This window comes from Pinus tabuliformis, chromosome 6 (assembly GCF_031772625.1).
Source record: "Pinus tabuliformis cultivar Carrire ecotype Pingquan chromosome 6, CPIR1, whole genome shotgun sequence".
Taxonomy (NCBI): Eukaryota; Viridiplantae; Streptophyta; class Pinopsida; order Pinales; family Pinaceae; genus Pinus; species Pinus tabuliformis.
Window position 1 is genome coordinate 2,101,310,834 of NC_142292.1, and position 15,000 is coordinate 2,101,325,833.

Genomic DNA, 15,000 nt, shown 5'->3' on the forward strand with positions numbered 1-15,000 from the left:
GAATCTTTATACGCAGCAATAAAGACTCATTTCTACGCAGCCATGGATGGAAACTCATATGCAGCCGTGGAAACATTTATATGCGGATCATGGAGTCATCTATATACTGTCATGGAGACACCTTATACACAGTAATGAAGACACGCTGTCATGGAGACATAACAGTCTCAAGCATACCTGTGAAGACAAGAGTCTTGAAGTGACAATCTTTGTCTCGACCTACAATCATAGTGCCGTCATAATTATGATGAGAAGGATTCCAGTGATCCCACAGAAATGCACGACATAGTGATCTCAGTCATAATAAAGGATGGCAAGAATGAACGGTCTAATATCATGATGCTACATAATCTACAACAGGTGCAGTTGCAAGGCTTGAAGAATATGTAGAAACCATCTCTGTAATGAGCAGCATGATGATGGATGAGACAACATACTGATGTTTGAGGCAACATGCTGATGTATGAGACAGCATGATGATGTATGATGCATCATGATGGGCATGATAAATAATGAGTACCATGATGATGAGAGCAAGAGCAGCTCAGTCATCAAGGTTCGACACGTGACAGTACAACATGGTGTCACACGGTTATGTGCAGCAAATGGATGAAAGGCAACACTTTGATAGGTGAAGGAGTCACCTTAGAGAATCAGTTGAAGCAATATGTGTTCAACTGATCTCATGCGATATCAAAAGTCAAGATATTGACGTCTATTGTAAATGTACTATCTCTCTCGCTTTCTCTGCTGAACTTTGAAGAACATAAAAGAAGAATTGATCAAGGGTTTCCCCACATTAGGGTTTACCCCTGGCTGGAGCCACATCTTGTGTCCTCTTGTTTTGGCTTGTCTTCTGTGATTTATATTTATGTTCTATCTGCAGTTTACTTTAATGCTGATGTGATTGCTAACTGGGAAAATTTAAATAAAATGTTGTAGCATAGAACATGCCTAAAATTAACATGGTATCAGAGGTGAGGTGAAGACAATGCCCAAGCAAGAGTGAAAGAGCAGTCACCGAAGACAATTGGGACAGGACAAAAGGATCATTGGGATCATTATCCCTCTTCTCATTCACTAAGGGTGAAGTGGAAGCAGAGAATATTATCGGAATGGCACAACGGAAGATCACTTCATTGGGAAGTTTAGATCTAAGGGTGGAAGGAAAGGCAGATGCTTTGGTTGCAATAAGTTCTGCCATCATGCAAAGTAGTGTCTGAATGGCAGAGACACATATCTTGATGAAGATAACAATCATTCTAGGGACATCTTCAATGATCAAGGGAATGACTGATAATGTAGCTCATCAAGGAAATGGTCGACTCTTCAAAGAAAGCAAGGAACCCCAGAATCTATTTTATGTACCTGATCGCAAGAAGAACCTGGTGTCCATCTCGGAAATGGAAGTCAAAGGTTTTAGGATGGCACTCATCAATGGAAAGGTACGTGTTTGAAAATAGATTTTTCAAAGATGTTTTTGAGTTCAGGGTTGTATCAAGTTGCAGGAAATCCACTGGGGACCATGTCCATTGACACAACACTGGAGGCCTGTGAGTCAGATGGTGACAGGGATGCCTGGATTCAAAAAGAGCATGAAGGTACATGTCTGAGATGTACCGAAGGAAAATCTTATAAGGGGACCATTCCCCTCATACAGCAGGTCCACAGGTTTGGAACAACCCGAGGAGTTTGAGATTGATAATCAGGAATCTCGCATATGCAGGTGGAAGAAAGCCCTCTATGGCTTGAAGCAAAACACCCCGGGCATAGTATGAGAGGATCGATAGCTGTCTGATAAAGCTGAGATTCACTAGGAGTGAAACGGATCCAAACCATCCGAAGGTTGTGGATGATAGACCTCTCATACCAGCACCTTATGAGGACGACCTATGCAGACCCTCTCACTTGCAGAAGTAAGAGGGAGTTGGATTCCGGATGTGAAATGATAAACTGCAAGCCTGTGACTACCTCGAGGATCTTAACTTTCAGAAGTTATACGGTAGTGATGTCGGACCAGATTTGGGAAAGTTCTTGGTGAACTTCTGTCCGGACATATGTTTTGCAGTTAGCATGGGGAGCTCATATTTGGTTGAGGCTCACAAGATTGGTGCCAAGAATCTTCTAAGATGTCTTCATGGCACAATCTCTCATTGATGGAGATAAACTGCCGGAAATATGAAACTGCATGATTATTCAAACGCTGATTGGGCAGGCAGTGTGGAGGATCACTGGAGCACTTCTTAGTGCTGTTTCTCTTTAGATTTTGCTTCGATATCATGGATGAGTAGGAAGCAGAAGTCAGTTGTTATAAGCATTGCCAAGACCGGATACATATCTATGAGTATGATCTCGTATGAAGCTACCTGGTTGGGGAAGCTCTTCAGCAAGCTGTTTGTACACATGATGAATACCATTGTGATTCTCTGTGACAACCAGAGGTGGGATTCGATTATTGAGGAATCCCGTATTCGATGATTGGTCCAACATATAGACATCAGATACTACCTGTAAGTCTATGAGCAAGCAAGCTCCATCGCTATGAGATGATGTACAGGTCGCTACACTTTGTCTAAGCCTCGGGGGAAAGATCAAATCTGTGATTTTCTCGAACGACTTGGAGTCGTCAAGAGACCCTTGTACAAGGGTCTTGCATGTTGTTTACATTGAGCTCTGGGAGCTCTGGGGGCTTGTGGTTCTCACTGGAGCAACATACGACCACAGGGTGACTCACCCTCCCCTGGTGGTGCGCACTTGACAGGATGATTCGCTCTCTTGTGGATAAGATGATTTGCTCTCTTGTGTAGCAGGATGATTAGTTCTCTTGTGAGGTCTGGATGATGTGTTCTCCATGACGATTGTGTAGCAGGATGATTAGTTCTCCTGTGAGGTCTGGATGATGTGTTCTCCATGACGATTGTGTAGCAGGATGATTAGTTCTCCTGTGAGGCTTGGATGATGTGTTCTCCATGGCGATTGTGGACAAGATGATTCGCTCTCTTGTGGGACAGGATGATTCACTCTCCTATGGATAGGATTGATTAGTTCTCCTGTTAAGGCATCCTACCCATGCAGTCCAAGACTCATGGGAAGTACCTCTCATTTGATCAATGAGCAGGGAAATGAGCATAGGGACCATAGTAGTATTGATGGATGCATCGTTGTATCTACCATACTCCCTATGCTTGGATGACCTTCGTTGATTTGGGATCAATGATACTGGTCTGGGACCAGTGGTAGGAGTTGTACCCACTATGACACTGACTTCGGGTCGGTTGAGGACTGGTCTGGGACCAGTAGTACATATTCTGAGACTAACTTCGAGTCAGTAGAAGACTGGTCTGGGACCAATTCTAGGAGTTGTACCCACTATGACACTGACTTCGGGTTGGTTGAGGACTGGTCTGGGACCAGTGGTACACACTCTGAGACTGACTTCGGGTCAGTGGAGAATGGTATGACACATTCTCAATCAATTCTTCTTCATGGTTCAGCAGAGTAGAGCAAAGCCAACAGAGCTAGCAGAGCCAGCAGAGTTGAGCAGAGCCAACAGAGTTAGCAGAGCTGAGCAGAGCAGTGCAGGGAACTGATGGCAGAGATAGTACAGTCAGACATATGGATCAACGGATGGATTTCTCCCTAGTTGAGAGGGAGTGTTAAATTGGAAACTAGGGTCAAACTCCATGTGGGTCATCTTATTTATGGCAGCTGATCTTTTTATTGGATCCCTCTCATTGAGAGGTGTAGGATTGATCTAAAGATCATCCGATTTCGATAAGTATTCATGGAGTTATGGATTTATTTATTTTATAAGACATATTGTCAAGTCGACCAACATCCTATGTAGGCTCAGAAGCCCAATAGTCATGTCTATTCATCATCTATGTTTTAGTATAAATTTAGAGGACTTGAAATCATTTGAAAGACACATCCTCTTCATATGTGGTCTCCTCCTCTCCACGTCTTTGGGTTTTGGTGAAGGAGAGACACAATGAAGATGCGCTGGCCCAAGGGTGATGCCCTAACCGTAGGAAGCCGCAGGCATATGCAGATGATCTACGCAGCACACAAGCCCTAATACACTGTCCAGAAGTACACAGGCCCTAATACGTTGTCCAGAAATCTTATATGCAGGCCCTAATCTACGTAGTCAAGGGGGGTCCCATATACGCAGATCATGATGGAGACTTATACGCTGTTCATAATGGAGACATATACGCAGAAGACTTATGCGCTATCTTTATACGCTGGTCATTGTGAATGTTATACGCTGTTCTGGATATATGCAGGACAGAGAGACTCCCTACACGTAGTGACTGTCATATGGGTTATACGCTGGTCATTGTGAATGTTATACGATGTTCTAGATATACGCAGGACAGAGAGACTCCCTACACGCAGTGACTATCATATGGAACAGCCGCAGTCATAACTGCAGTCACGAGGAGGTGAAGCCGCAAGTAAGGTGTGGAGCTGTAGTGACGAAGAAGAGGAGCCGCAGCAATGAGGAGGTGTAGCCACAGTGAAACGCAGTCATACGTTCTGGGCTATCGGCATAGCTGAACGAGATTTGATGAAGCCACAGTCAAACGCAACATTGTCAATGAATCTTTATACGCAGCAATAAAGACTCATTTATACGCAACCATGGATGGAAACTCATATGCAGCCATGGAAACATTTATATGCAGATCATGGAGTCATCTATATACTGTCATGGAGACACCTTATACATAGTCATGAAGACACACTGTCATGGAGACATAACAGTCTTAGGCATACTTGTGAAGACAAGCGTCTTGAAGTGACACTCTTTGTCTCGACCTACAGTCATAGTGCCGTCATAATTATGATGAGAAGGATTCCAGTGATCCCACAGAAATCCATGACATAGTGATCTCAGTCATAATAAAGAATGGCAAGAATGAATGGTCTAATATCATGATGCTACATAATCTACAGTAGGTGCAGTTGCAAGGCTTGAAGAATATGTAGAAACCATCTCTGTAATGAGCAGCATGATGATGGATGAGACAACATACTGATGTTTGAGGCAGCATGTTGATGTATGAGATAGCATGATGATGTATGATGCAACATGATGGGCATGATAAATAATGAGTACTATGATGATGAGAGCAGGAGCAGCTCAGTCATCAAGGTTTGACACATGTGACAGTACAGCATGGTGTCACACGGTTATGTGCAACAAATAGACGAAAGGTAGCACTTTGATAGGTGAAGGAGTCACCTTAGAGAATCAGTTGAAGCAATATGTGTTCAACTGATCTCATGCGATATCAAAAGTCAAGATCCTAACTTCTATTGTAAATGTACTATCTCTCTCGCTTTCTATGCTAAAATTTGAAGAACATAAAAGAAGAATTGATCAAGGGTTTTCCCACATTAGGGTTTGTCCCTGGCTGGAGCCACATCTTGTGTCCTCTTGTCTTGGCTTGCCTTTTGCGATTTATATTTATGTTCTATTTGTAGTTTACTTTAATGTTGATGTGATTGCTATCTGAGAAAATTTAAATAAATTGCTCTAGCATAGAACATGCCTAAAATTAACAAATATCCTGTAATGTAATTTTATTCTTTTTATTCCAGAGCTTCATGTATTTCTTCTGCACATTAATATTGACAGTACCCACATATTCCATCCAAGCATATCCCAAAACAACATCCATGTTATCCATATCTAAAGTATAAAAATCACAATGCAACACATACTTATCCATAGAAAGCTTCAAATCTTTATAAACTTGAACATCTTCATTATCAACCTGTGTTTTACTGGAACTTGCAATTTTTTTGCCAAATTAACATTGATAAAATTACGCTTGCAGCTAGGATTTATAGACACAATGATCTTCTCCTTTTGAATCAATCCATGAACCTGTAATAAGGAGATACCATCAGAAAATAACCCTGTAGGTTTCTTGGTTTCCTTTTTTCCTGTAAAAATAAAATCTTTGCTAGATTTTTTGGTTTCCTTCTTTTCAGTATGAGACCGTTTGTTCAAACAATAGTTTTTCAATTTCGTCAGCATGACATAACTTTAGAATCTCACTGTCAAGTGATTTCCACCATATAGCAGCTTCATCTTTCAAATAATACTTTATTTTGTCCTTCCAACACCCTAGGAAGTCAAACTTGTGAAATGCTATAAAATTTTCAATAGTCGGCCCACCATTTTTTCTATAAAAAACATCTTGCTAAATGACACGAATGGGGTTTTGAAAAAAAATCACACTTGGCGAAAATTTAAAGTGGCCATAGTTCGGTCAATATTGCTCAGAATCTTTATTATGACTTGTTTTCGTAAATGGAATGACCATTCTGCATCTTCCCATGTGATAGAAATCCCGATTTAGGCATTGAAATTTCAGATTCGCGCTGCCACTGTCTTGCCGTTACAAAAATTTCTGAAAAAGCGTTGATTTTAAATCAACGATATCTCCCTCATCCAGACTCCGTTTTGACCGTTTTTTTTTGAAATTGAGTAATTTTTCAAGGGGTTCTCAGATCTGTAATTAATTTCTCAAAATTCTCCACAAAAACTACATAAATTAATTGGAGATCCGCCGTCCACGAATTTTCATAAAAAATTTCTGCGACACAACTGATTTTTAAATCAGTGATATCTCCTTCATCCAAACTCCAATTCGGCCGATTTTTTTTTAAGTTGGGTATTTTTCACAAAGAATCCAGATCTGCAATTAGATTCTGCAAATGTTTCACCTGAACTTACAGATCTGATCTGCAAACTCGTCGTCCCAAAAAAACTCCTGCAAAAAAAAAAACTTCTTTGTGCCCAAGAAGGTGCTCTGATACCATTTGTAATAGATCTGACCTAGAAATATATGATAAAAATACTGAATATGCCGAAGAAATAATGCAATATAAGATAATAATTTCAGATTTTTATTAATATCAAAATCCTTGAGGTAGGGTAACACCATACAACTACTCCTTAAGGAATGAGAACACTCCACAAGCCATATGCTTGTTCATACAATATTCCTTGACACCTCTCAATGGGGAGTCTTTAGCCTCTATATAGGATTCATACATACATTACCATGGTTCTCTCAATACCATATATCTAATACCATGGGCTTATCACATTATTACTAACAACTTGTGGTCCCTTGCATGATACGGTTAACCACTTTATTTATTAACTATGGCCCATCTCATTATTACATTATTCCATTGGGTACCTCCCTTTGTACCCGATACTATCCCCCTTAGGTATAATACATCTCGTCCTTATCCTTTTGCTTTAAAGGATACTGAGATGCAAAATGACCCATCTCGCCACATCTGAAACATTTCACCTTCGAAATGTCCTTCCACTGTTGCTTTTGTTGTCCCTTCAATGCTAGAGCTGTGTTTTCCTCCTCCTTCGTCTTTGTGCCACTCCCATTGCTTCCATTGAGGTTGACCTTCACTAGGTCCCTCCTTAACTCCTCTTGTTGAAGAGCCGCCCACATCCCCTCCCATGAAGGTAGTTTTTCCCTGCCTAATATGCTTTTGGCGAAAACGTGTCATTCATCTAAGACTCCATTCAGGGCTATCCTCACCATCACGGTTGGTTGAGGAGTGGACTCCATCGCAGCAAGCTGGTCTCTAGTGTCCTGAAGACGTTGAAGATAGAGGTGCACCCCTTCTTTCTGCATCAAATTCCGCTGCAACTTTTGCTCTAAATACATCTTTCGTTGTTCGAAAGAGCTTTCATATAGAGACGACAAGGCTTCCCACATCTCCTGGGTTGTATCCATGCCCTGCAAGTGTGAGACCACCTGATCTCAAACTCCATCGAGAATGAGCCTCTTTGCCTTCCCCTGCTTGGCCTTATACTTCTTCCTTTGATCTCTATCAGTAGGAACAGCCACATTACTCTTGACGTAGGCCTTGAGATCGTATTCTTCCAGAACATCTAAGATTTTGGTCTTCCATATGACATAGTTGGAAACACCTTCCAACCTGTCCTGATCTTTGAGCCCATGTGATGCCATCTCACCCAACTGTCGAGCTGACTCCTCGTCGCTGCTTAGCACTGCCCAGTTGCTCAGCAAGTGAGAAATTCGAACTTTCTGGCATAAAGTTCTTTGAGGAGAAAATTCCCCTTCTACGTGTCTTCGTTCTTTTCCAACGGATTTCTGCTGCGACAGAAATTGTGCCCTTCAAGCACCGCGCTGAGGCTCTGCGTCACTCCTTCTGTCTCTGCAAACTCACGAATTGGAAATCGTACCTCTCCGTCGTCTCATTTAGAGAGAGATTTCCTCAGATATGGTTCTCGACAAGCATTGTGCAATCTCTTCAAGGGGATTCGAATTGTTGCCAAGTGTAGCTTTCGGCCTCACTGCTCAGCACTGGATCTGCTCTTCTTGTTTCAAAATCAATGCTCTGATACCATGTGAAAATTCCTAGACTCTAGGAACCACTACTGCAACAAATTTGAATCTACTTCACCTAATTGATTTTAATTACATTATCAAGTTATTCTTTTGAATACTGAAGAAAATTACTTCTGCAGCCTACACTTAATTAAATATTTGATATCATGAAATAGAAAACAGAGAAAAGAACAAGATACATAGGACACACTTATTTTTGGACACAGTAGTCATCGGAAAAGCCCAATGTAGGAAAATCGGTGCAACAACTTTGAGGGCATATTTTTTATGTAGGCGAAATATCTGAATACAAATCTAGGATGCTCATCTAACAATCCTTTACAGAGAAAATACTGGCGGAAAATCTGAGTGAGTTTTTACCTCACTTCACTTGGCAAAATTCCGGCTAATCCGGCATAAGACTGGCTAACCCCAACTATTTCTGCACTGGCTCTGCGTTAGCCTTGTGTCACCTTCTCTTCCCTTTGCGTCAACTCTCCCGGCTGTTTCCGCAGTTCCCAGCAGTTCCAGCAGTTCCCAACAGTTCCAGTAGTTCCCGACAGTTTCGGCTGTTCTGAAAATTCTAGATTCTGCGTGATAGGCAACTTTTCCGCGTCAGCTTTGTCGGCTACTACGTTGCCTCTGCGTAGGCTCTCTTAGCTGTTCCAGCAATTCCCGACAATTCTCGATAGTTTCGGCTATTCTGGTTGTTCTGGATTCTTTGTGACGGGCAACTTTTTTGCGCTAGCTATCCTAGTTGCTGAGCTGCCTCTCTGCAAGCTCTCTCCGCCTCTCTGTTAGTATTCTCCAGAAAATCCTTCTCCCGGATTTTCACTGCCCCTCAGCTACAAGATCTCCCCAATCGATTTCCTCCTGAGAACTCCTCACCTCAGAAAATTGATTTCCTGAATCTCTCTCTGTGTGTTTCCAAATGAACCCCAAGCCTCAATTTTATACTTTTCCTGTTAAGTCTTCAACAACTGAGATTAAGTCTCTAATCAACAGCGAAGATTAAAACGTGACTTGATTCACCTTCTATTTCTCACCCATATTTTGATTATTACCCATTAATATTTTAATTTCCCTAAGTTTAGACTTAAGAACTTGATTAAAAATATTAATTATTTTAATAAAATACAGTCCGGGTGGAATTTCATTAAACGGTTTTTGGGTTCTTTAGAACTCATGTGCCTTACCCTCTCCACCAATTTTCAAGGCTAGAGAACTTCTGATGCTACCAAAAACTAGCAGTATCATGTCTAGCTTATAAGAAGCTTTTGATTCATTAGATAAATAGATGAAAGTACAAGATCAAAATATATGAAGGATTTTTGATATTTTGACTTATGCATAAACTATGTAAAAGAAAACCCTGCAAGAACAAGTACTTCTAAAGATTAGACTTATGAAATTCAAATAACGATGAGAGCTCCTTGAAAACAATGCCAAGAGTGGGTTGGTCTCTTGAAGACTTCCCCTCACGCTTGCTAGTTGATTCAACAATGATCCTCTACAAAACTTCCAACACACATTAGCTCATATGGATTAAATCAATAAACAATGGTGAGATAACTCTAGAAATTTATATGAAAACAACTAGAGGTAGTCTACACCTAGAGCATATTCATAAACCAATTGTAAATGTAAGATAGTTATACATCTACAATTCTATAAAAGCATATGAGCAAATGAAATACAATTCAAAGGCACAAGTAGAGAGGATTATACCATCAATGAACCAAGCACATGCTCCAATGGAATAACAATCATGAATGAACCCCAAAGTCTTTTTATTCAAATGAAGAACAAGAGTACATAGAAGCAAAGCTTCCCCAAGCACAATAGCTCGTTGCAAAAGATACAAAATGAGAGCCCAAGATTTAATTATATAGGAGAATGTGAACAAATCCCAATGTAGCATCCATATGACAAATGGCTATGGAGGAAATCCCAAGAAGAGCAAGTCGAGTTACAAGTGTGGATGAAAGAGCACAAGTGTAGAGCCTCCACCAAATCGAATTCCATATGTGGCATGAGCAATTCCCACTAAGAAATCAGATTCTCCAAGTGTGTAATGAGAGGGAGTTAACTCCATATCCAACTAGCCATGAAGTGTCACCTCAAACAATGATCCCAGTGTGCCCAACGAAGATCCTCATCATGAATTGCGTGGGCCTCCAAGTGCAACCCGAAATCTCCAAGTGAATATGCTAAGTGTAGAAGAAGTGGAGCTAAGGTGAGACAAACTTCCACAAATTTCTCCATCAAATATTCCTTTGTGTGCATTAAATCCTCCAAAAATTCGATTTTCCAAGTAAGCAACTTCATAATTAAGTGCAAGAAATTTAATTTCCTTGTGCGAGTGGTGCATTTATGATGTAAGGTGCTCAATCATCCTCCACATGTCCCTTGACTCAACTCTTTGACTTGGGATAATTTCCAAGTCATTTTCTCACATGGAACATTTATTTTCCTCTATTTTAATTTATTTCTGGCTTAATTAATTGCCAGATTTCCCACTAAACTTAGGAAAAGTGGGTTTTGAGGGCCTAGAACACATTTTTAACCTCTCAAAGTGTGTCATAGTCGAAAGTTGAGGGTGAGAGGTGCAATTTTTATTACTCATATCCCATAAAACTTCTCTAGACATCACTTATTACATTTTAGATACAAATTTTATTCCAATTTCCGCTTTGCCGAAAATTAAAAAAATTAAAAAATGACCCCCTAGACCTAACCAAATTCCACGAAACTTTACGAGTGATCTAGTATGGTAATATACAATGACTCTAGACACTAAGACTCACTCAAGGCCTCACCATAAAGCCGTACGTCAGCTTTGGGGTTATGCTTGGAGGAAAAATCTCAATTAATTATTAAGTCCTCCTAAGGAGATGATAAGATCCAAAGCTACTTAGGCCTGTTACATGACTCAAACTCATCATACTAGCATCACTTTATATCGTCCCCATAGGGTTTGTGGAATTTGGGTACAATAGAAAATGATAAGAAGAAAAAGTAGAGTTGAAAAACTCTGGTAATATGATGATATTTGATGGTACAAGCATCCTTTGGTTCATCCTTGGGCATGGAGTCTTCAGATAATCTTCAGGTGCCACTCCAGTGGTCAACAAGACCCTCGTTTGTAACATCATATTAATTTTAGTCATACATTTATATATATTGTTTATTTAACCTATAATGGATATCTTTATAATCCATAACTTTTGGACAATTATCTCGTCAGCCAGGTTTGGTCATCACAGTTGGATGGACCAAATCTCATGGAATGTGTTTGGTTATGAACTGATCAGGAGATTCATGGAAAATATCTAAATGATTTGTAGTGGTTTTCAACATAGCTATAAAAAATTAAAAATATGTAGAATCTTTTTTATTATTCCGAGGAAACCCTTGCATAAAATCCTTCGAGTACTACCCCATGATCCATAATGCAGTAAATCATCGGTTGCTTGACCTCAAGGGGATCAAGAGTGTCGAACCTATGATATCCTCAACTTTGGGGGAGAGATAAGATGTCTCATGTCTGGCTCATGACCACTTTAGGTAACCCTTGGGGCTAAAAATCTGCAAAACCTATTGAGAAGGGAATGACTATTAAGTTTTAACATAATGAACATTGAAAAGAAATATGAGGAAGAAATTCTGCTATAAACATAGTTCTTTGTCTCGTAGACCCTTCATGGACATTACCACTAATTGAAAAGAGTTACACTTCAATTATCTAAAGCTGAACTACATTTTGCTCATGTCTAAGGTCCAATAATGGAATGCCATGCAGCCCTTCTTTAAATTTCTTGAGCTTTTTTCAAAACTAACTTTAAAGGATGTACATAATACTATATGGTATATCTTGTTATGCTTGCAAGTAATTACATGTGTTTATGGTGAATGGTAAATTTTTAAAATTATGCACACACACCATCCCCAACTTGCCATACCCTGAAAATTTTGGGGTTCTGCTCTAGCTGTCTTGGAAACTTGTCCTGTTATCCTCACTGTTGCCCCATCTTGAAAGCCGGTGTAAAAGAGGCAAGAGCTAATTCTAGTCATATGCTGTAATTTTCTCCAGCTATTTTGGTTGGATATGGAGACCACTTCTTAGATTTGTGTACCTAGGGCTATGAGTATTTAGTTCTAACTTCTATGATGCTTAATTTGATGAGTTAATCTAGCCATAGAAGTCCTGAAGATTTGTCGTTCCATATGCTTTAAGTACAAGTCTTTTAAATGGGTGTTTCAAGTCATCAAGGGCTATGCATCAGCATGGGCTGTAATTATTTATTTCAGGATATTTTCTTTATTTTTTGCAGTATGCTTTGTCAAATTGCTAGTACAAAATGAACTTCTTAGGAATCTTCTTTTTTCCGTTCTGTCCCTGTTCTGCTTGCCGTATGCATGAATATCACTTTTGCATGTCTCTGACAAATTGTGTTGAAACTTTTATATCACACAACCTTTATAGGTATCAGAATCTGTTCTTATCTATATTTTGCACCTTTCTCAGACTAGACAAGTTACATTATGGAGCGCTGTAAGATGTTGTGCAATTACAGCTCTTTTGAGCATAGGTTGACACTTTCCAGGCTCTAGTAATATTGTTTTCTATTTCCTCTTAGCAGAAATATATTGAGCACTTACATTAATGTTTTTCCATGCTATTACTGCTTTATAGAAGAAGATGCATTCGTTTATTTTCCCATTTATTGGAGCACTAATTGAAGGGATGGATATATCTTTGCTGATTGTTAGTGTTATTTTGACTTTTGGCAGGGTCTACAATCTTGATTGACTCAATTATGTGGAAAAGGATCACATGGCCAGAAATGGAGGTTTTCTGGTTTAATTCTGTCTTGAACCGTAGCTCTGAATGGGGTGTATCCTGAAATTCTTTCAAATGTAAATGCACTTATGCAGATGAGCTGGAAATGCTTACTTTTGTCAGCAAATGATCAATGGGTGAATCTAAGGCTTCAAGAGTTTGTCACTTATTCATATTTGTCTGAATATTGATTTAGTTCATTTTGTTTTGCATGCTGATCTTAACTTCTTGTGTGGCATTCCTGAATTCTAGGAAATATTACTCAATTATTTTGTGAAGGAGTCCTCAAGTGATTTCGATTTTTTATTCTAATAACCAATAACGTTTTACAACATATGCTTGATGATTTAAATAGCAAATTGCTTATTGTAATCAAAAGAGAAGTTTGAAGAGATGTGACAATTTTGATATATGATGTGGGAAGCATCGACAAAATAGTGTTTCAGAGAAATTCATTGAAGAATTGTAGCCTTAGAAAGCCTCACACATATTGGTTATGGGAAAACTGTATGCATAAGAAGACATAAAAAGTTAAATCATGGGAAAGTGGAAGACACGATTGTAGATTTTTGGGAAACTAGAGAAGACCTGTAAGAGATATTTATGGACTGCAGATGAGTTGCTGTGGAAAAAATGATTGATGATTGGGGATTGATTGTGCAGACCCACAAAGCCCGAGTGAAGCAAAGCTTCAGGAATTTGTGAAGTGTGGATGTTAAGGAATTGGTTTGGACCAGTGTTGATAATATTGGTATCAGAAAAATATCGGCGAGACTCCAGAAAACATCTTATCGGCAATATCGGCGAAAATATCGGCAAAATATTGGCAAATATCAGCAAGCATAAAAAATGCATAAAAAATGCATAATATATTCATTTTTTTTAGATTTTTAAACATATAAAGCAATAACAACATGAAATAAATACATTGACACATAAATATGAAGAAAGCACTGATATATATGATGTCAAATAGAAATGATACATCAAAGGTGATACCAAATCCTGCTGATCCTTGATAATTGTCCAATCAAGGACTCAGATGTGGAGAACCAATACAAAATAACATCACATATATAAAAGTATCTCATCATCATGAGTTATATGTAGCAAAACAAATAGAACTAGCAGCTATGTATCTGCAATCAGTGCCCTCTCCCCCTTTTACAGGAAAACATGATGGGTTGTTTGCCAGGCTTGCCCCTAGCAGTACAAGGCCCTGGCCTTGCCCCTGCACCTAATGTCAAATAATGAGTGCTAGGTATGGAGCTATGCTCTCCTATATCTATAGAAGATGGTGTTGATGTTGATGCTCCCATAGTCTCCTCTTCCTCCTCTGCCTCCTGCTCCTTCTCCTCTTGCTGCCCCTGTTCTAATGGATCATTTGGCTCTAACCATGAAGGTGACTCCTCCAAGATGGGCTCCTCAGACTGCACCCTCCACTGAGACAATACATCAATATTGTCTAAGGAAATGACATCTAGATCCATTGGTGCTTCTATTTGCTTCACTCAAAGTCGATATTGTAATGCACATACACTAAATCATTGAAGTGTGCGAACTCCAACCTGTGAGAGTCAAAAAAACTAATGAGTTTTGAGTTTTGACTCTTGACAGTTGAGGGTCATAAATTAAAAATTTTAAATTACAATAAGTGTAATTGCTCAACTGAAGGCTGGAGCTCAAAGTTATACATTTTGCGCTTTTTGCGTGTATTTTCTCAAATACACTCCAATTGCACTCACACCCTGA

General features: G+C 39.5%; 1 protein-coding gene across 1 annotated transcript in view; it reads left to right on the forward strand.

The window, feature by feature from the left end:
- The window catches only part of LOC149267645 (dol-P-Man:Man(7)GlcNAc(2)-PP-Dol alpha-1,6-mannosyltransferase-like), a 476,648-nt gene that overhangs the window by 198,329 nt on the left and 263,319 nt on the right, over nucleotides 1-15,000 (forward strand). The window contains exons 8-9 of the mRNA XM_089433784.1: nucleotides 12,934-12,997; nucleotides 13,200-13,303. Coding sequence (XP_089289910.1) covers nucleotides 12,934-12,997; nucleotides 13,200-13,303 — 168 coding nt within the window. The remainder of the gene's footprint in view (nucleotides 1-12,933; nucleotides 12,998-13,199; nucleotides 13,304-15,000) is intronic.